Genomic DNA, 22,869 nt, shown 5'->3' on the forward strand with positions numbered 1-22,869 from the left:
TAATATACATTGCACATCACCCAATGATGATGTCTAAAAACAGTTCATTCAAAGATTCAGTCTCTCTAAACCCTTAATTTCCGAGAGCCTACTCTGCTCTGATTGGTCAAATAGCCTAGTCTGTTGTGATTGGTCTATGGCTTACAGCGCATGACGGAAACCAATTTTTCTGTATCAATTCCTGAGTGAGTATTTATCCTTTTGAAGTAGATGCAAAGAGGATTTGCAGTGCTGAAAACAGCGTCTTCTCAACATGTCAACAACACGAGCCAAACTATTCCAGGCCTCAGCTACAACTACAGTGTTTGAGGGCGGGTCAAAGCAGACGTTATTCACAGGCAGCCAATCATAGGCAGGCATTGTGGAAATTTGTTATGCAAGTATGTAACAGGAAGTGAGACTGGAATTCCTGACAACTCCAGAATTGAAAACGCACAACAGAAATTAGTTGAACCAGTCAAAGCATTGTTTAATATCAATGCAGATTACATTTGGGTTCTAAATGACTTCATGAGCTGAATCTTGGCTGCAACAAACTGAAGTGGCCCACATGAAAGGACAAGAAACTTTCTTATTAATCGGTTAAACATAAACAGCAATATGTGCCTAATAAAAGCTGAACTCCAAAGCTGAACTATTTATAACTTGACAATACTTAGAAAGCATGTGTTAATACGCCAACAATTTGAAATGAGACCCCCGTTTTACAAAGATTAAGGATATTTCACATTATTTATGATATTCAAGTTTGATTTTCAAGTTTAAATAGTCATCGATATGAGGGTGAATAAATGAGAGAATTTTCTTTTTGGTTAACACAAACACAACAATTTTATTTATATTTGATTCAAGTACAATTCCATAAAAACATGTTTAAAAATGAGGTCTTTGTGACCAGAGGGAAGGCTATTGTACAGGACTGTGGTCTGATCTGTTCCATTTTGCCTACAGTCCACATTGCTGAATGTGCTTCCCCCACTGAGACAGACAAAAGAAGCACACAACCCAGCTAATAGTGTGTGTGTGTGTGTGTGTGTGTGTGTGTGTGTGCGCGCGTGCGCATGTGTTTTAGTGTTCTGCTTGACTCGTGTACAGCTCATTTCCGTCACGGAGCCAGTCCACAGAAAGAAAAGCAGGAAGAGAGGGAGTGGTAAACAAGTGTGAGAAACTCCTGCACCTCTCTCCTCTCCACCCTCTTCCTCTCATTTTTTTCCAAAATAAACCCACATAGGCATTTTGCTCAGATTTACAACTCTAAATTGAAAGGAACATAAAGGATACAGACATTATTATAGAATTACAGACATGAGAACACTGAGAGAATAATGATTTAAAATGATACACAGTAGTACTTGACAGATACTGTCGATGGTGCATTTTTCTTGATTCTGAAATAAATTGCATTGAACCCGGGACATTGTAGCTGACTTTGAAAGGTTAGAAGCGGCCTTTGACAGGTAAGATTTATGTATGTCATTATGACCCTGGGCTAGTAACTATGAGTGGCGAGAGGAATCAAACTCAAGCAGTCTTTTGATTCAAGCAGTGAATCTGGGGTGAAGGGGGAGGGACTAAAATAGACATCTGTCATTGGTGATGAGGCTCTGATAGAGGCCAATAGAGTGCTGCAGGGATAAAGTTTATTTGTTGGCAAAACCCAGAAACGAGTTAGTATTTTAGCACGTCTGGTTCCATCGTCCTGAAATCAATGTTTATTTTTTTTTTAAATGAGTTTTTGACTAAATGCCTGGAACAAGGTCTGTAGATAACATTAGTTCAAGAAACTCATTTTTACTAAACTGACAGGTGGCTAATTTTATAAAGCTTTTACTAAATAGGTGGCTAAATTGAACAATAGAGGTTGTTGAGAATATTAAACGTCATCCCAGCGGACAGGAAAACTCATCTACTCACTAGTCCAGTTTTATAGCCTCGTTGTGTTTATAATTGTGCTCTTGCAAACTATTACAAACTATTCTATCTCAAATTTTGTGTTTTTTTTTAAATAAAAGAATGAGAGAGAGTTGTTGGAAGCTTAATGGTGGTGACGTTTGTTTGTAGCCTATACTTAACTTTTTACTCCTGGCAATTGTATTTAGACTTCAAAATTTATTAAAATACTAACAAAAATATGTCATAACTACAGCACTCTATAGAGGCATTAGATTATCAGACAATATCACCATGTGCCTTAATTTAAGGTTGAAGCAATGGATATATCTATGTAGCCTTTGATAATCATCGAATCAAATTACAGAGCTAGATCTATCATTTTATAAATAAAAATGACACTAGCAAGAAAGACACACTCAAAGGGCACAACAAGCAAACATAAACACAGGCCCTTTCTTAGCACGCCAGTTATGACTTACATGCTTGCTATTCCAAGTCATTCTGTTCGCTAACGTCTAAAGTTTCCTCACTGGAGACAACATTCCAGAGGCCCAGGCTGAATGACAGGAAGACGAAAGAAGATCAGAGCCAACATGATGAAATTACACAGGGAAGAATAGGCCTATCAGCCGTTCAAGGGCACGGCATTAACCTGTTAGCAGTGCCAGGGGCTTTCCTCGGTTTACTATGATATTTTTATAAAATAAACCAGTGCACATTTGCTCCTTTTTATATCAAGAGATCTGCCGTTGTAATTTAAATGATCTATGAAAAGATGAAACCTACCCATTGTTTCACAATTTTGAAATGGTGCTATTGGAAGGTTCATGTTCGTTTGCATATACACAACTGTTCAAAAAAAAAAATTTAAAGGCTGCATTTAGTTGATCAAAAATACAGTAAAAACAGCTACATTGTGAAATATTATTAACTGTTTTCTATTTTAATGTTTTAAAATGTAATTTATTCATATAATAATGTAATGTATTATTTATTATATATAAATAATATAATATGTATTATTTTCAGCAGTCTTCACTTCACTCTTCAGTGTCACACGATCCTTCAGAAATCATTCTAATATGCTTAATTGGTGCCCAGAAAAATATTTCTTATTATTAAAAATTTAATTAATAAATTATTTATTAAAAATAACAAAAGTCTTTACTGTCACTTTTAATAAATTTAAAGAATCCTTTCTGAATAAAAGTATATATTTTTTTCAAAAGAGACTTAGATCTTACCCCAATCTTCTTAATGGTAGTGCACGCATATATATACATATATATGCACACACACACATATATATATATACACACACACACACACACATATATATATATATATATATACACACACACACACACACACACACACACACACACACACACACACACACACACACACACACACACACACACACACACACACAAATTAATGTAGACAGGCATGAGGACCTATACAAACTTTGTGTGCCTTTTGCCCCTGAGGGCGAGCCAAGTAGGTCAGAAGAACTGAGACCCTGTAGGAAGTACAAAGCGACGTCCCTTCATACTGGGATGTGTGTCGCTCCGATTTTCCATATCTGCCTGCACACACAAAACCCCTCATTACACACACACACACACACACACACACACACACACACACACACACACACACACACACACACACACACACACACACACACACACACACACACACACACACACACACACACACACACACACACACACACACACACACACACACACACACACACACACACACACACACACACACACACACACTTTACACTCGATTCTGTAATCATTGTCTCTCTAATAAGTATTCCAGTATAATTACTTATAATCACTATGCCAGTGTAAATGACATTACTGTTTCATCACAATAACCAATATCACAGGAAAACAGATGTATAAATATTAAAAGGCAGCAAATATTTATTTTGTCAGTAAAGTTTAATCGTTAAGCCTATTTTTGCAACTCGTGCTGAATTCAGCAGAAAATCAGTTGAAAACAACACCATGAACCATTTTATTAACACAATGTTGCCATTTGACAAAAAATATATATATATACATCTGCCTTAATGCAATTTACACACTGGCAAACACCCGAACACTGCAAATCAGTAAATCCAATTGAACCCAGATCCTTTAAAATGTTTATTATCTTTGGGGTTTGGATTCTATTGTGGATTAATTGCTGTTTGGATGTAAATGGGATCATGCAGCTCACATTCGTAATAATAATTCTCAACTGCTCACTCCCAATACTCATTGTGGTAACCCAGAAATCACTTTTCTGTATAAAGCTCCAGCTCTTTCATCCAACAGAAACGATGTTAGTTCGAAAACACAATTCGAGCCTGCTAATTGCACTTAAGCTGCAGCACCGCTTGCATGCTGTTTATGCATGAGGTGTGAAACAGCATGAACCGCATCTGTGGCTTGCTCTTACAATGGGCAATAGCAGGCGAGCGGAAAAATAGCACAAATGTGAAGCTTGTAATTTTGATAAAGAACTATATAAATGAATAATATTTGTTAGTTGAGCTGTAAATGTGTCTAAATTGTCCTTTTAGGGTGGGACTACATTTCTTTGAGGTTTAAGTTCTGAATATTCCTTTAATTTAATCTGGCATAACACTGAGCACTTCACACATGAATTACTCTGGCAGCAAAGAACATTCAATAAAAAAAAAAAAATGCATTTTTCTGTTTTCTGGAGCATGTCACTGTCTGAAATCCCTGTTATCCTCTTTAACTATGGCCAGTGTTTGCTGAGGTACAGCTCAGAGTTCAATAGATGACAGATGCCCACGTTTGACATCACATACAGTTTCATCATACATATATTCTGCACAAATGCATATGCAAAGCAGCATTAAATTCAACAAGAATGTTTGTATTGTTCATCTATACACTATATGTATTCATGATGTGCATGTGTGGCTATTTTTATTGTACGTTTGGAATGAGCATAATAAGTGAAATAAGGATTAAATAATTATAAAAATGTAAAAAATACAGTATATATACACAGTACCGTTCGAAAGTTTTAGGGTTGACAATGTTTATAATAGAAGCCTCTTTTTATCAATGCATAATTGCTGAATAAAAGTGTTTCTTTTTTTTCTTTTAAGTATTGAGTCCAATTATTTGAAAAGTCGTGTAATATTTAATTTTTATTTAAAAATATAATGGATATTATATAAAATTATACGTTTTAAAAAACATGCTTTGATTTGCTAAAAATATGTTTAGTATTAAAACATAAATTCCAATATGATCTTTTTTTTCTTAATTACTTATTTTCTTTTAACAGCCAGGCATCACAGACAACCCCCCACCCCCCGTTGCTTTAATCTAATCCTTGTCAGTCTGAAGCATGGGACTGATTCAAGCAATTTGCAGGTTCAGTTCCTCTGGAGTAAGTTAAGGGATCTACATCAAGGGCACAATGGTGATACCCACTATCACACTGATTCTCTCAAATATATCCAGTGTCTGACTCACCTGGGCATCTGTGGGGGCGGAGCCTTGATCCGGCTGCTGTGGCTGGGCTGACGATGCACTGATGGTGACATTTTTGTCTGAGCGGCTGCTGCTGTCACGGCTGTGTGATTTGTGCCGATCCCTGCTGCTGCGTTCACTGCACGAGAGAGACACACACAGCGACGGAGGTGAGGGAAACGCTGTCGCCATGGCGATGGGAGCAGGGAAACACACTCACACTAATGACAGGATAACCACCATCATCATTCTCCCTCTTCATCCTCTCACTGACACGTGCTGGCTTCCTCTAGCGCCGTCTCGTCCATGCCCTAGCTGGAGCATCTGGTGCAAACTGGGTTAGAGGCAGTGAGCTGTGACGACCCTAATCCAAGCACAGCTTTCTCTCCCTCTCTCTCTGGCTCATTCCTGTCTTTTTAGTCATAGCTAATGTCTGGTAAGCCTTAGAATAAAACAAAACTGATAAACACAAACAAATACAGCACTACTGACGCTCTCTCAAACACACACATTCTATCAAACAGAAGCAGGAATAGACGTCTCGCTCTGAGTAAATCTTGACATCAGCAAATAACTTGCAAATATCTGCAAAGATCTCACGCTGTCTGTGTTTAACAATATACAGCAATGAGGCATGAAAATTAGATTGTTACAGCAACTGATGCTCGTTTCACAACCTAGCATCCTAACGGTCATAGAACCTCACAAAATAATGATTTGGAACACTCTGCATGTGCTGCACATGGAAAATTTGACTGTCAGTTTATTTCAATAGAGTTTGACATTGGCATATTGATAAGCTAATGCAGCTAAACTAGGTTTTGGAGACGTCAGAAGATGCGCCTGGGATTTTAATATTTTGACTGGAGAAAAATAAACTATACCAGTGGTTCTCACCTTTTTAGCTAATAATTCACAACATCATGTATCATGATACTTTTTTTTTTAAAGTTATTCATTTTACCATCGTAAAAAACACTATTAATGCTATTTTAATATCATTGATATACTATTATAGTTTTGTTAATATTTTGATTAAGATATAGTTTAACATTTTTTGTTTTCATTTACGGTACATTTCAACATTTTAGTTATTGTTTTGTTTTTGTCATTTAAAAAAAATATGTATACCTGTATAGGTTTTAAGTTTTAGTTTATTTAGAGAAAGTTATTTATTTAATGATAAATTTGCCTTGGCAACTAGCTGAAATAAAATGTTTAAGTTTTTTTATATTTTATTTTATTTCAGTTAATGTTTTAATGTTTTTCTTTTTTTTTAATGGTTTTCGTTTTAGTATACTAAACTTGCACTGCACAAGAGTAGTAAAAATTTTAAGTAAGCATTTTTTTTTTTTTTTTGCAGTCTGTGATAGGGTGACCAAATTGGGAATTTGTCCCGCATCCAGGAAGACGTAAGCTGTGTCCCATCTTTGTATTGTTTATCTTCCCTTACAATATTAGAATAAGAAATATAAGAAATACTAAGAATAAGATTGGCCATGTGCGCAGCTGTATGGTCTAACTAGAGCGGGAAATTGATCAACCAACACATTAGTAGAGAAGGATATTTTCCGCTGCTGACAACTAGACTGAGCAAAGGATTTAGTGTGGACCTCATAAAAACTTGTTCAATACAGCTACACCAGCCAGGACTTCATCAAGACATATTCTGGATAAGAACATCCTGATTAAACCTGCCAGATCCAACAAAAAAAAAATACTGGTTCAAGATGCACTGAATCCGGTAAAACTCCTTTAATGTTTGCATAGTCTAATAAAAGGAAAAAAAAGTTGCAACTTAAGGAAATTTATTTTAGTATAAAATGTGATTTTTACCTATTGCTTAGTTTATTATATTTAGCAGACTGAATAGGTTCTATGGAGTAAATAGGCTATATTGTTTCACACGAACCTGGGTAAACAGAGTGCCAGTCATTTTATCTCTCACACACGTGTCCTGCATTGTCCCGCAAAATCACATACTGTCCTGCAACAGAGCAATAACCAGGTGGTCACCCTAGTCCGTGACCTTATCAGAACAGATATGCGACCCACCAGCTGAGAACCACTCAACTCAACTTTTTCTAAAGTGACTCTGATTATAGATCAGAGAGTATATATAAAGAGAATGCATTATGAGGATTAGAGAATTGCTTTTGTCTTACAATGACTTCTAAATGTTAAGTTTGAAAGCTGGTTGACAGTTTATAAAAGTACATGTTTTGATTAGCTAAAATAACTTATATTAAAACATTAATTCCAATACAACCTTTAAAATGTGTCCTGTCCTTTTACAGCAAGTCATCACAGACCCCGACCCCCCTGTTGCTTAACTCTAATCCTGGACGCCTGGGAATAGCGGGAACGAGATTGTGTCGTATTATAGAACATCTACAGCTGAGCCTGAGGGACTAAGCCAAACAGCTGCTACAACATTCAACAAAGTACAAAGTTCAAGATTTGTGGACAGCCATGTATATGAACAACCAATTATTAAAAAACTCTATTTGTTTACCACTACTCTGAATTTTGGGGAGAAAGCATCACCACTGGTTGTCCACCAATGTCTACAATGGGTATGATGTGGGATATATGAATTAAAAAATATACAAGTTCTCCAGTAATATTTTCATATTTTTATACATTTAAAAACAAAAGTTTAAACACCTATTTAAATAGTTTAATAATAATAATAATTATTTTAAAATAAAATAAAATTTTAATGAAAACTTTAACCTCAAACAGATCTTTAACTGCTACACCACACCATATTCTCTAATTGTTCTCCCTTCATGGCTTCAAGACAAAACTTATTTATATTTGCTTTTAACAGTGCTAAAGGTCTTGGCACTGAATTCCCAAAGAGATTCTCTAAAAATGTAATCAATGAATAAAACAACAAAGCCCCTTTTCCCAACAGTGCAGATCTACACAACTTTGTGTGTATTGCAGTATTGTAAATACCCTGCAGGAAGCATGGGAATGTAATTAGAAGTTATATAAACTGGGTGTTGAGGCTGAATGGGAGAGGCAGTACGATAGCCCCTGGTGACGCACTGAGGTGTCCGTCCCCACCCCGGCATTATAAATGTGTGTTGATGTCAAATGTGGAGCTCAGCTTCGTTTGGAAATTGGACAGAAAAAATGTAATCCTACCCACTGAGCCAAGGGAAAGTGGCCAGATCAGTGTATGCTATAGACATATAGAAATAGACAGTCTGAAACTGGTGTGTGAAAAATAAAGTGAATATGTTTTAATAATCACTGTTTTAACTATCATTTGCGCATCTTTCATGGACCATTTTTGCCATGCAAAAGATTGAAGTCCTAAACAGGCACGATTACCGTAAGATATGAAGATGATAGATGATCGAATTCATCCAAAAATAGTTATTGACTGATAGGAGTATTAACGAAGGAAAGAGAGATACACAAGTAAAAAGTGGCAGGACGTTTGAAAGCCAACAGAAAGAGGACATGCATTTGTGGCTTTCTCATTGAAGATGCATACATTCTCTGCTTTCATGCTGGAATTCCACAGGCCTGTTTGGGCCTTTCACTTGAGTTTTTTATAGGAAACCAAACAATAGTGAAGCTCAATAAATAACTTCCTAATTACAGTGGGTGGGGTCAAAACAGTCCAAATCTGTGAGCAAAAAGTCATACAAGCATTAACAGTTATTTATGATAGGAAAAACTCACAATTGTTGCACACCCAAACAAAAATCTTGAAGTTCAACCTAACAGGCCTCATTTTGTTTGTTTAAATGTATCTAGAATTACACAAATAGAGTCTTCATCTAATGTGAGCATATTTCATATTAATTATATTTGTGAGACTAGTATTTATTTTTAATGAAGAAAAATTACTGAGTGAACCTTTAACCAAGAATATTTCTTTAATGTGTTATGACACTGATTACATTTTCAAAGTAATAATTTAGAATCATCAGAGGCAAATTCTCAATAATTCAATCTGAAAGTAATTAAAGACATCCCGTCACTAATGAGCAACAGAATCATTCCACAGACAAATTCACTTAATTTCACTTAATTGAAGCTTGAAATAAATGCTAAATCTTTTCATGATGATAATATAAATTTTCTGCATGAATAAATCTGGAAAAGAAACCAAAAGAGGAGAAAGAGAGTATGATGTGTACTGTATGCATGTGTATATGAATGCACATGAGGCAGTTCAGCCCTTTACCTCTGTTTGTTTGACCCTCGTGACCTATTGGAGTGGTGGGAATAACCAGAGTGGATGGAATCCGTGTCCATGGCAATACTGTCTGTGCTGTGATTGGTTTAACACAGCAGAGGGAGGAATGCAGAGACAGTGAAAGTGCAGACGATGATCAGGACATACATGAAGTTGCGCAAGTTGACAGGATCGTCTCTAGGGGCTTTCTGTTATCAAGCATTAACCTAAAGAGAGAGAGAAAAAGGAAGAGATTTTTTAACAAACTCCTTCCTTATACCATAAATACATCAAATACAATACAATCATGTTATAATAATGCGTTGCGCGAACTCAGTTGATTCTTTTAAAAAAGAACTGAAGACTTTGCTCTTCAAGCAGGCTTTTGGTTAGTCGAGGGTTTTTTATGGTTATTTGTTGTGTTTGCTGTTTGTATTTTGTGGAATGTATTTAAATTGTTCTTGTATTACATTTTACTGTGAAGCACTTTGTGATGTCTATCTGTGAAAAGTGCTATATAAATAAATTTTACTTACTTACTTTACTTACTTACTTAATGTACATTATTGAATTCAGAGCTCTTAAAAAGGTCAAGGTTATATCAAGTCAGTAAAAAAGTACTGCAATACAGCGCAGTAGTCTGGTTCCAGAAATAAAAATACCACTCATTTTAATAATTTATTAACAATAATGTATTGTTAAGACTGCCACTGCCGTGAAAGACAGCAAATTATCAAGTTAGTCTACCTACACTCTCAACCTACTTATAGGCTATATTTATCTTTAAAAATGCACTAAACTATCAAAAAAAAATTAGTTTTAGATTCACTGCTGCATCACTAAAGTATAATTTTTTTTAAAAATCTTCTCATTTGTTAACCACAAAAAAACCCCTTAAAACTCAACCTAACAGCCCACATTTCGTTCTTCTTTTTACATTGCTTTTCTCCAATACAGGGACAACAAATACATTCAGAATGGAAACAACAAGCAGCAAAGCCTAAAGCACTGTAAAGCACCTCTGCTGGCATCAACAAGCTCAAGGTGCATTTGGTTCAGGACTGCACAACTTTAGCCAGTTCAGAAGCCAAACTAAATTTATTTTGCTTGCAAAAAAAACACATTTCCCTTCCGCTTCCTCCATCCTAGCTGGAATATATCTGCTAGTGATAAATTATTAAAGAATGGAAGGTATGATCCTTAGGATATCTACTGTAGTTCATTACTATTCAGATATTCCTTTTCATTACTATGCCCCCATTGCCCGCTCACTTGAACTCTTGCGGAAGCTATTTTTCTTAGTCGTTCTGTTCTTTTTGAGCCTTTTTGGTCCTCAGTTCTTCGCCTTCAGGGAATTCTGCACTGTTGGGTGCTCGGTTTCATGGCGTTGCTTTAAAATTGATCTTTGAAATTGCGACGCTACACCATCGCAAAGCAGACATATGCATTGTCCCACAAATCACATTTAACCTAAGCCAGCATGCTGGCCTGGTAATGTTACTCATAAGCCCTGAACAAAAACATAAACAGTTATTCTGGAGGAAAAAACTTTTAACATCACACTGTCATTATCATGAGGCTAGCAAGCCAAGAGTATCAAGGCTCTATACTGAGACTTCCAGCACAGACATTGTGCATTGATTTATCCACTCATAAATTACTCATTTGGAGTGCACACAAGCTCTAGTGCCACCTGCCATCTCAAAGAAAGCAACCAACACATCAACACACACACACACACACACACACACACACACACACACACACATACACACCTATAAGAGGATTTACAAGTCTAAAATTTTGATCACAGCATGGCACAGCAAATTAATTCCATCACAAGTCACTTGCATTAAACCATCATGATGGAATTAAATTCTGCATTATACTTTCTTCCTCTAACATTTCCTGCCATTTCCTGTTTGGCATGGTAATGGATATTACAATGTTGATGTGGCAAGCAGGGTGGGGCTGAGAGCCATGGGAACGGAGTGATTCCGGTGGCGCGGGTGCTAATGAGCGTCACCTCCGAGGAGATACGGAAGGATAAAAGGAGGAGTGAAGACAGTGCAAGATGACAGGACCAGGCCTGGATTGTATGTTGTTGTTAAATGAGGTTTTATTAACAAAGTACGGGAGGAGCACGTTCAGTTAATTAACACAATCCATTGACAGGTTTGCAGCATCCCCCCACCACCCCTTCTCCACACTTCTAGTCCTAAACACTTACATATGGGGGGAGTACTCTGGGTTCGGGCCGAACTCCGAGCTCGGAGCCCTCCCCCCGGACAGCACGCCAAATACGCATTAAACTTTACCCCCTCAAATTGTATGTAGGCTAAGTGGGAACTCATGAATTTATGAGTTTTTACACTTTACTTTCATTTTGTTGTTTGTTTATTTGTTTGTTGAACGATCGCTGGTTCCCACCTCATTCTTCCCTGAGCCTTAAAGTCCCTGTAAAGGCAATTCTAAAAAAAAGTTTTAAACACATTATAAATGTTAGAAATGTATTGCTAAATCATATTACAAAGACTGTGCACTGTGAAGTACTGAATTGTGGAGTTAGACCGTTAAACAGTTTTTCACCGTTGCTGTGTTCCGGATTTTTTGGGCGGGGCTAAAACGGGGGCTCGATGACGCACTGAGGCCCCCTGAGCTATTGGACTCGCCCCTACTTGATGACGCACTGGAGCCCCATTCACATCAGTTTGCAACTCAATCGCGAGTTACTGTCAGTACTATTATTTACTACATCCTACAGTTTGCTAGCTAACTATGCCTTCGTAACGGAAATGCGTATTACCTGGATGCGATCACGTACAAAACAGATCGGTGTCCTTATTTAAATTTCCGAAAAACTATCATATCAACAAGAGGTGGATTAATTTTGTGAAGAGCCACCTTGATGGAGAGCTGAGGATCACCGCCAAAACCCGCCTCTGTAGTGATCATTTTACATGGGATAGTTTTATAAACTTTCGTCGGAGACAACTGGGATTCATTGACTGATAATCCGCTGTTACTGGTGAATGTGGCCGAACCGACTATCTCCCGCCTCGGCCTTCATCCTCCCGTCGCGCCGACAACTGGTGCCATCATTGGCAGTGCGTGCCCACCAATGAGTGTAAGTTGCCTTGTGTGCTTATGTTATAATTATAGTAGGTAGTCCAGGCTCGAACATGTATGGCTTTGTAAAACAAATTAAGCTGCTAGGAGCATCCATTCCGGCTGTAGCGGTGACAGTTGAGTGTTGTTGTGAGTCGACGGCAGCGTGCTTTCCCGCGAGTGGGCGTGGTTTCAGCGCAGCCAGCGGACACGCCCCCAGCGTTTGAGAGCAGAGACTACTGCTCATTTTTTCAAGATTTTGATCGCTTATCTTATGTACTTGCCGGCTTTTTTTATCATTAAAATTTGTCTGGGTGGCTAATAACACATTTTTCTGTGGTGTGACAAACTCAGAACACATACTTAATTTTGACTTTACAGGGACTTTAAACCTTGCTCCAGTTTGGTCTTGGTAGAATAGATTTGCTACGCTACAGCTGGTATTGCTGCTGCTGCTGCAGAATAAGTACGGATCTTGCTATTGCCAATACATACTGTACCCAACAGGCTGCTGTGGGCAAGTAAGAGTTGCTGCTGCTGAACAATATAGCATACTCAAGGGTGTAGATTTGGTTTGAACATTGGGGGGGTTGAAGTTTGGGTTCTGCATATTTTTCATGTGATCATGGTATACATATTGAGGGGGTTGTAATGCATAGATTTAAATATTGGGGGGGTTATCTCCCCCCTAACCCCCCCACAAATTACGCCCCTGAGCATACATGAATTACCCAGAGCAGATCTATACAGGTGGAGCTGGGGAAGTTGGAGGATTTCTGAAGGTGCTGCAACTGCTACAGCAAATGCTGACCAAGTATTTGAAAGCTAAGCAGCGAGCTCATTGGCTACTGATACATCAGTTGTGCTCTATAGAGGATGATGTGATTGCAAGCAGATTGAGTTAAGGACCTGTCAGCCTGTGCCATCTAGATTTTCATGACAGAACATTATCGCTCGTGACGCTTTGCTTCTGCTCTGGCTGTGTGCATTTATGTGTTTTGAAGGAGGCGTGGCTTTAAAGAGCACTCTGAAGGGAGGTTGGGATCGAATGCTTTTAAAGCTAGCTTGCTATTGCTAGCCTCCCCGAAATTGCCTAGCCTACATTTAATACATTTAGTCCAACAAAAAATTCACTGCGCTATTCACTGCAAGTATTTACTCTAACTGCATTCTTTAAGCCTATCAACATCTGTATATTTTATAGGTATTTATACCATCCTCTTGAAATCAGAAGAGAATGATAGTAAACTTTGTACTGTAGAAAAAAAAACAATTGTTTTGAGCATGTGGTTTACCTTAAATGGGATGATAATCTCAATTGCTGGTTTATCTAAGAATTTACAGGTAATTTACGGATAAACTATGTTTCTGATCAGTGTGTGGTATGTGAGTTTGCCAAGATACCACTGACCACTTTCAAGTCTTCATTTCTCTTATCAATGGGAGAAATCTGACCTGGACAAGCACACACTGCATTCCTCTGGGGTTACCTCATAGTGCCCTGAAAACACACACACACACACACACACACACACACACACACACACACACACACACACAAATAATTCCTCTAAAGTTACTCCATGTACACTCATATGCACTAACAGAAAGTGTATCAGGTTAGGGAAGCTGGGGGCTTAGCATTTTCAAGTTATTATTATATCCTATCATAAAGGAGAATAAAGCAATACAGCCAAATGTTTAACAACTTCAGACAGGTTTCACTCTTCTTATCTCATTTTTAACACTGTGTGTCCATCCATTACTATTCTGGAGACAATTCAAGGGTTTCTGCATATTTCACAGGGCAGCATAGGCCAAGTAAATCTCTTTTGTAAAAAGCAGGAATGCAAGGTTTTGAAGACTTTGATACGTGATCTGTCTAGATGAACTGTCTAGGCCAGGGATGAGCAACTTCGGTCCTGGAGGGAGTTTAGCTTCAACCCTAATCAAACACACCTGAACAAGCTAATCAAGGTCCTCAGGATTACTAGAAAATTACAGGCAGGTGATTTTTTCAGGGTTGGAGCTAAACTCTGTAGGACAGTGGCCCTCCAGGACCGAAGTTGCCCATCCCTGGTCTAGGCTGTTGAAATCTGAAATCTGGGATACACAGATTCCTAATTCAGGGTGAATAGTTTTCTAATCTTACCAGGCTTGCTCTATTGACTTTAATCAGTTTTCAGAGTTCAGATAAACAATAAACAGGAGAAACGAACAGCAGGCATGTTCAGCTTTTTTCCCCAAACAAATCTTCAGCATATTCTTTTGTTTTTCTCTGTGCTTTTTTTTTTTTATTGAGATGCAAAATTAGATAAACATTCATCACTTGTATTTCAGATACTGTGTATTTACCATACATCTCAGATTCGTATTTATCAGAAATTCAAATTCGCACATAGAAAAGAACAGAAAAAAACAAAAGGAAAAAAAATGTGTACATTGGAAGTGATCTTTCTGTATATTGTAAGACTGTACATTAATTTGTGAAAATAAAATCTCTCTGTGCTTTTATTTATTTATTATAAAGGGATAGTTCACCCAAAACAAAAATTCTGTCATCATTTACTCATCCTCATGTCTTTCCGATGACTTTCCCCCCTGTGGAACCCAAAACAAGAAAAAAAAACCATCTATTTTTGTCTGTACAATGAAAGCCAAAGGGGTTTGATGTTGTTTTGCACCCCATTGACTTTCAATGCATGGGCAAAAACGGTTAAAGCATTCTTTAAAATATCTTCTGTCTGGGCTCAGTTCTCAAATCGTAATATTCGTCTAAATCGGGGCCTCAGCTTATGGTCTCATAAATGGACACAGTATCTTCACCATTAAATTCACAAGAATTTCATGGCTCTGAACATCTACTTAGTGTTTGAAGCGAATGCTGCAGTAAATGTAGAAATTTTCCTTCAATGACCTTCAATTTCAGTCTGTCTGTCACACATTGCTATCGTATGGCTTCACAAGACTTGGAAGACATAATATGAGTCACGTTTATAATATTTTTGTGCCCTTCCAAATCTCCATTCCCTATTCATTGTCATTTAATTGGAAATGAGCAACCATCATTATTTAAAAAAATCCTTTTGTGTTCTGCAGAAGAAAGTAAGTCATACGCTGAAGAAACAGTGGCATATTTTAATGTGAGCTGATGGACAGTTGCTACTAGAGCATATAGTCAGAATGTAGTGCTAACTGGAGCAGGAGAGTCCCTGGAGGCTTTTACATTTAGCCATCAAAACTCAGATTTTCACAGCCATTACACCTACAGCGCTAAGACACATCATTTGACAGAGAGGCCCACTCAGCCAACATAGCCTTTAACATATGTTCAAAGCGCTGAGTAATGCATATCACATACACACATGTAGAAACACACATGCACACAGAAGACTTTCACATTTGCCCTAGAGGCAGTCATGGATGATCAAAGGCAGAACAATAACATTTCTTCACCTTACTAAACAAGAATACAAGACAGGCAGAGAGACAGAATCAGAGAGCAGAAAGAACGAGAGCGAAGGGGGGAGGGACAGTGAGAGTGAAAGGTACAGAAGCAGTGAAAAAAATACTCTGTATTCTTCAGATTGAGCAAGCGTGACTGACACATAAAAGCAAACACACATAAACTGACATATATTAATGCAGATAGAAATAAAACAGGATATGCGTGTATGTATGTACGTACGTACGTACGTACGTACGTACGCATACACAGATATAATATATACATATCTGCAAATATCAGCTAATCTTAAATTCACCATAAAAATCTAAATTGACAATTGTTATTTTTTATGGAATATGCAAGTGTTTATTATAAATTATTTATCCGTGCACATCATTTTTTTTTTTATTCATGTTCGCTCTTAATCTTTAATCAAAATAACTTCCCCTCACTCTCGCAATGACATCTCTTCTCTTTACATGTTTTTCGGCATGCAAGCGGGACAACCAATCACTCGCATGAAATCACTGCAATAGCAAACCACAACTGACGGTCCAATCAATCCCGATGGAAAAAAATCATGTCCCGCCCTATATTTTTCCTTGTCTGAGAGGCCGCTTCACTCAGACATCACAATAGGGAAGAAAAAACTTTAGCATTGCATGCATGCTTTAAATTTAGTATCGTCTATTTAAAAAAATGTCAAAATGCTTGAAGCTATTCCGCACAGGTTCGATTCTGGCCTGCAATATGTACGAATACCATTTCTCCCCTTTCTTAATCATTTCCTACCAAGTTCCCCCCTTGTCATGTCTTCAACACACACTAGCTCTTCTCCAAGACTACTGGAGGTTTCCCTAGGGAATTCATATCACAGAAAATGTAAATAACATGTTTGTGTGTGTATATTATGGTGAAATGGACAGAGAAAGAGAGTAAGACTAGGAAATAGAAAAATTGCATTATAGAGCCTTCCTCACTTTAATCTGGGCGTTGAGGCCAGATGGAAATTAAATAATTGTGTCAGAAACATTGGTAGCTCTATATTTAGCCAGCACAATCCACAGAACAGCTCTCTTTCTCAAACTGTGAGTGCAGTCTGTCTCTAAGGAGTAGATGAGGGGAAACCACCACACACACACCCCCACACACACACACACACACACACACACACACACACACACACACACACACACACACACACACACACGAATAGTAGTCAAAAACATCACAAAAGCTGCTGTTAGTGACTGTGTAGTCCTCATTTACTCCATGGGGTTTCATTCATATGTTCCTAATGCATTTCATTCATGCGCTTGTGAAACATCCAACTCTCAATATTAAAATATGAATCATGCCATATAAACCAGAATTATTCTGTATACAAATACTGCACTTATTGTCCAGAGTGACAGTTAGTATAAAATTGTTCATACACTCTTAAAAATAAAGATTATATTAGCATTGAATGTTTCAAGTAGAACCTTAACCATCAATCAGTTAATAAAAACGAATAAACCATCAATCTTTAGATTAGAATGATCTTCACACTAACTAAGAAGAAACTAGCTCTTTTAAGAACAGATTAAAAGGTTCTTTGGAGAACCGAAAATGGTTCTTCTGTACTGCAAAATAAATAAATAAAAATAAATAAATATTTTTTAAGAGTGCTAACTGCTGTCCATGCCTGAAAGGCCACTGACGCTGGCTGGATAGCCCATCGTCTTTCCCATCGCTCTTCATATCACTGTAAAAACACCACATGCTTGTGTGGTTAGCATAGTGATTGCAGCTCAGGCCAACACATGAGCTTTTGAGGCATTTTACAGCAAGGCTTCCCTGTCATAAGTGCTGTTAACGCTCCTGGGTGCTGTTTGAAGAAGCCTTTGCTAGAAGTGTTACCAGGTCCACATATGTTGTGGTGGACAGTATAAGATAGTATGAAATTAAAATTGAATGTGTGTAAGTGAGTTTCTGAATGTCTTATCAAGTCCAACATTTTCAGAAGATGCCTTTCCGTGTTCTTCCTTGGAATACTTTTTAAACAATGAAACCTAAGCAAAAATGAAACAATGAAGTATTAAACATAAGAAATGATCCCATTTTAAAGACATATGTGTGTGCAGCAATATAAAGATGGTTTATAAATACATTCCAGGTACTCAAACAACAATGTGGGAGACCTGTTTCTTTGCGGTGTTCTTGAGATAAAGTTAAGTGTTATTTTAGTGCATGTGAACATCAAACTTTTAGATAGGCCAATGCATAATTCATGCGCTGTCAGATATAAAATGCAAGAGTTGAACTGACAGATTAAAAGCCAGAGTTTGCAAGTGAGTGTTGTGTTGTTTTCTGATGTGCAAAAGACAAAAAAATAATAATCTGCTTTACAAGCCTCATTGCTTATTTCTACTGCTTTAAGAGGAGAAACACGCACTTCCACTGCTTATCAGACAGAACAACACAGCATACGAAACGTTTCAGAAATGCACATGCTCTGTTAAAATACCTGTATCCTACCTAAGTTTAAGTACTTTTTTAGGTTTCACAATTCATTGATATGAGGGTCCAACATCATTATCTGGCCTAGTTTAGCTGGCAGTAGTCCAGAGATGGGAATATGCGTCAAATGTGAGCAGTGTGATTCTATGGTGAACGAACATGATTTCACCAGGTACAACATTCCAACCAACCAATCAGATTTGAGGGACAAGTTTACACTGTCAATACCTCTGATTTCAGGGATAAGTTATGAGTAGAGTTAGGTTTAGGGGCAGGGTTAGGACTAAATATTTGCACAGGAATGTTGTTCCAGGATCAACAAATATGTTGACCTAGGAACATGTCTTACTTGGCAAAATCACAGTGACAGTATACTCAATGCAATAGACATGTCACTTGATAAGCAAGTCAAGATAAGGAGCATGTTTCAGACCACATTTTACAATAACAACTTGCAGTAAGTAAGTACACCTGTATCTGAAGAAAACTGTAGCCTATGTGTGTATGCCCAATAAAATGAATTCACATCATCTTAATTTTGGAGAGATGCTCTGACTAAACGTTATAACAAACATTTGTTATTCCACACTTAATAATTGAGAACAAAGTCAGAGAATAATGTGAACTTAAATAGTAAACTCAGCCAGCAATCATAATAAGCACATCCATAAGTGTCTGTAGCCTATGTAAAAAAAGAGATAGATTAATATAGCCTACTGCAGACCCATGCACCCTTTTAAAGATAATCAACCCCACCCCTTTTTTGTCATGATTATATTATTTAGCCTATGCCTTATAAACAAAAGAAAGGAAATTAGTCAGTCAGAATTAAAGTTAAACGTAAACATCAATTTACCCTCCGGCGGCACCTAATCCAACGCAATTCTTTACGCAACGTAAAAAAGGCACAATGATCTGTTTGATTCCTGCAAAGCCGTTCGTTGTCTCCATGCGCACCACGCATTCAAAACAAAAATGATCCGCTTTTATATTGAACATATATTCGTTTCATTTTGCAATAATAATTTTGAGTGCAACCCCACAGCCTAAGAACACTCTGAGATGAAGAAAAGAAACGGGAACCGCAAGAGGTCATAAATCGCATGTAGCTCATGGGCGTAAATGACAGCGTTGGGAAGACCGGTTCATTTGAAAGAATCGGTTCGTTCGGACGGTTCATTTCAAAAGACAGGTTGAAAGGATATTCGCCGATTCGTTTCATAGCTCAAAGTGCCCCAGAAGCAGTAGCATTTTGATGTTAAACTATGGGGAAAAAAGTCTAATACAATAATTAGAAAATATAATAATAAAAGTAATAAAAAATAAGAATAAAACTATAAAATGTTTATAAAAACACTACATTATTTAAGATTTAAAATAATGTATACAATTTTGGACGCTTATTTTAGCTGATATGGGGCACGTTTCCCAAAAGCATCGTCAGCCAATATGGTCGCAAATTCCATTCATCTCTCTTGGTAACGACGGAACTTGCGATAGTTGCTTTTAGGAAACACACCCCAGGTTGGTTTTAGCTGGTCAAGCTGGGAGACCAGCTGAACACCAGTTTGGCCAGGCTGGAAGACCATCTTGACCAGCCTAGGAGACCAGCTTAATCCAGCTACTTCCAGCTTAAACCAACTAAGACTAGACAACCAGCCTAGGCTGGTTTTAACCAGGTTTTAACTGTCTTTTTTTTTTTTTTTTTTTTCATATGATTTTTCTTTTTTAATTCCGTGGTCATTCCTTGGTTAGATGTTATCATTATATCACTTTCCCCAGCTGTAAAACTATATTTAGTTCTGTCTTCATGAAATGTTTTGTCAGTCCTTTACTCTGCTGCTTCGCGAATTGGTTCCACAGAAAGGTTAAAATGACTCGGCTCAGAAGAACATTTCTATTGCGAATCGGACATCTCTAGTCATGGATACACCACCCAAGTCAATGGAATGCCAACCATGTGCTTTAAAAAAGGGAATCACTGCCTCTGATACATCCGATAAAACAACAAAAAAATATATTTAACAAGCACTACATGCGAGCGTGATCCACCCAGAGGCATTTTTAGAGGCGACTCGATGCCACGAGACACGAGATTAATGATCATACTAAGAAGTCAGCCCACTGAACAATAAGAAAATGTGTTTTTATTATTAGAGGAAATGTTACAGAAATGCATCACATGAGCTTCTATATTAGCCTCAAGTGTAATGTATCGATAGTGTTATTAGTATGAATTAGTATCAATAAATAGTATCACAGTGAATTTTACGGGTTAATTCGTCTAGTCAGGATGGAGGCATCAATAATGATTTTCGTTGTAACCCTGTCATAAGGACTATAATCAATACTCTGTATGAGCAATTACTTAAATCTGTAATTTTAAAGACAGCAGCTGGGCGTGAGAACTTTAACATCATGCATTCCAGTGTCTTCTAACGCCAAAAGGTGATCACTTGTATTTAGATCAATGCAGTGAGCACAAAAGAATAGACAATAGGTAGGCTATAGTAGAAACTTACCTATAGTGGCCACGCCAACATCCCCGATAAAATGATCCGATGATCAATACACTGTACCCAGATTTACCCACTTTCATGCATTGCGACCAATCTGACGGCAGTAAAGATAGTATCCTTTACAGGCGGAGCATACAGATGATACACTTTGGCAGAAGAGGTGGAGGGACTGAGACTCATTACAGTGTGCAGCGCTAGGGGGAGTTATCGCCCTGTCACACTGGTACTACACACACACACACACACACACACACACACACACACACACACACACACACACACACACACACACACACACACACACACACGTATATCTGTACCTGTCTGTATGTCTAATTAGAGGCGATATATACACACACACACACACACACACACATATATATATATATATATATATATATATATATATGAATAGTAATATATATATATGTGTGTGTGTGTGTGTGTGTGTGTGTGTGTGTGTGTGTGTGTGTGTGTGTGTGTGTGTTCACGTATAGGCCTACATTATTATATATATATTTTAATGATTGTATTAACACTTTATTTGTCTATTTTTGCTGTCAGTATGCATTTGTTGGGGATTTACCAGGAAGTGACTCTTCCTGCAATGCACACAGTTCCACCAGTAGGTGGCGACAAGTGAATTTCTCTAAGAGTGAGTCATTGACCCATTGATTCAAGCGATTTGTTCAAACTCACTTCTGGGTTAGTTCACCCAAAAATAAAAGTTCTGTCATCATTTAACTGCACCCTCGTGTCTTTCCAAACCCATACGACTTTCATTAATCTTCGGAACACAAATGAAGATATTGGAAAATAAATCTTTGGATTTCTGGCACTATTGACAAGAGATCGTAAAACTAATCCATATGAATTGAGCGGTTTCACAATTTTCTGAAGAAACACAATCACTTTATATCATCAACAGATTTAATTTAGGCTTTTTTTCAAATATTTAGGCTACATTACATTTACATTTAATCATTTAGCAGACACCTTTGTCCAAAGCGACTTACAAATGAGGAGAGCAATAGAAGCAATCAAACTAACAATAGGGCAACAATATGCAAGTGGGACGTGACCAGTCCCAGTTAGTCCAGCACAGTAGGCCTACACGTAAAAAGGTTCTATATGTATGTATGTATGTATATGTATGTAAATGTATATGAATATAGAATTGTAAGTGTTAGTATTAATGGGTCAAGTTTTGCAGAAAAAGATGCGTCTTCAGCCGTTTCTTGAAGATGGCTAAAGACTCAGCAGCTCGGTTTGAGATAGGTAGGTTATTCCACCAGCAGAGAACAGTCCAGGTAAAGGTCTGTGAGTGATTTTGTGCCTCTTTGGTATGGCACCACAAGGCGCCGTTCACTTGCAGAACGCAAGCTTCTGGATGGTACATAGGTCTGTAGGAATAGGGGTGCAGACTAGTGGTTGCTCTGTGGGCAAACATCAGTGCTTTGAATTTGATGCGAGCTGCAATTGGAAAACCAGTGCAGCTGATCCTCCTAATGTTGTATAAGGCAAATCTGCAGGACCGGGCAGTTCTAGCAGTGTGGTCTGTGAAGTTCAACTGATCATCAGTCATAACTCCAAGGTTGATGAAACAAATATTCATCAACTTACACATCAGATTTTGTAAACGGAAGCGCAAGCATGTTCGCTTGACTTGTGAGAACCAAT

General features: G+C 37.7%; 1 protein-coding gene across 3 annotated transcripts in view; it reads right to left on the minus strand.

The window, feature by feature from the left end:
* vangl1 (VANGL planar cell polarity protein 1) overlaps nt 1–21,330 on the minus strand; it is a 32,941-nt gene extending 11,611 nt beyond the window's left edge. The window contains exons 1-3 of one of the 3 annotated variants that reach the window (XM_081367865.1): nt 21,193–21,330; nt 9,622–9,839; nt 5,415–5,550 (exon numbers count right to left, since the gene is read on the minus strand). In XM_081367865.1, coding sequence (XP_081223991.1) covers nt 5,415–5,550; nt 9,622–9,692 — 207 coding nt within the window. In that variant the 5' untranslated portion in view covers nt 9,693–9,839; nt 21,193–21,330. Of the gene's footprint in view, nt 1–5,414; nt 5,551–9,621; nt 9,840–14,131; nt 14,176–19,526; nt 19,735–21,192 lie in introns of those variants that run through there. The other 2 variants (XM_081367866.1, XM_081367867.1) reach the window with 2 other exon arrangements.
* Nucleotides 21,331–22,869: the final 1,539 nt, after the last annotated feature.

The sequence above is a fragment of the Scardinius erythrophthalmus genome (assembly GCF_964197995.2).
Source record: "Scardinius erythrophthalmus genome assembly, chromosome: 6".
Taxonomy (NCBI): Eukaryota; Metazoa; Chordata; class Actinopteri; order Cypriniformes; family Leuciscidae; genus Scardinius; species Scardinius erythrophthalmus.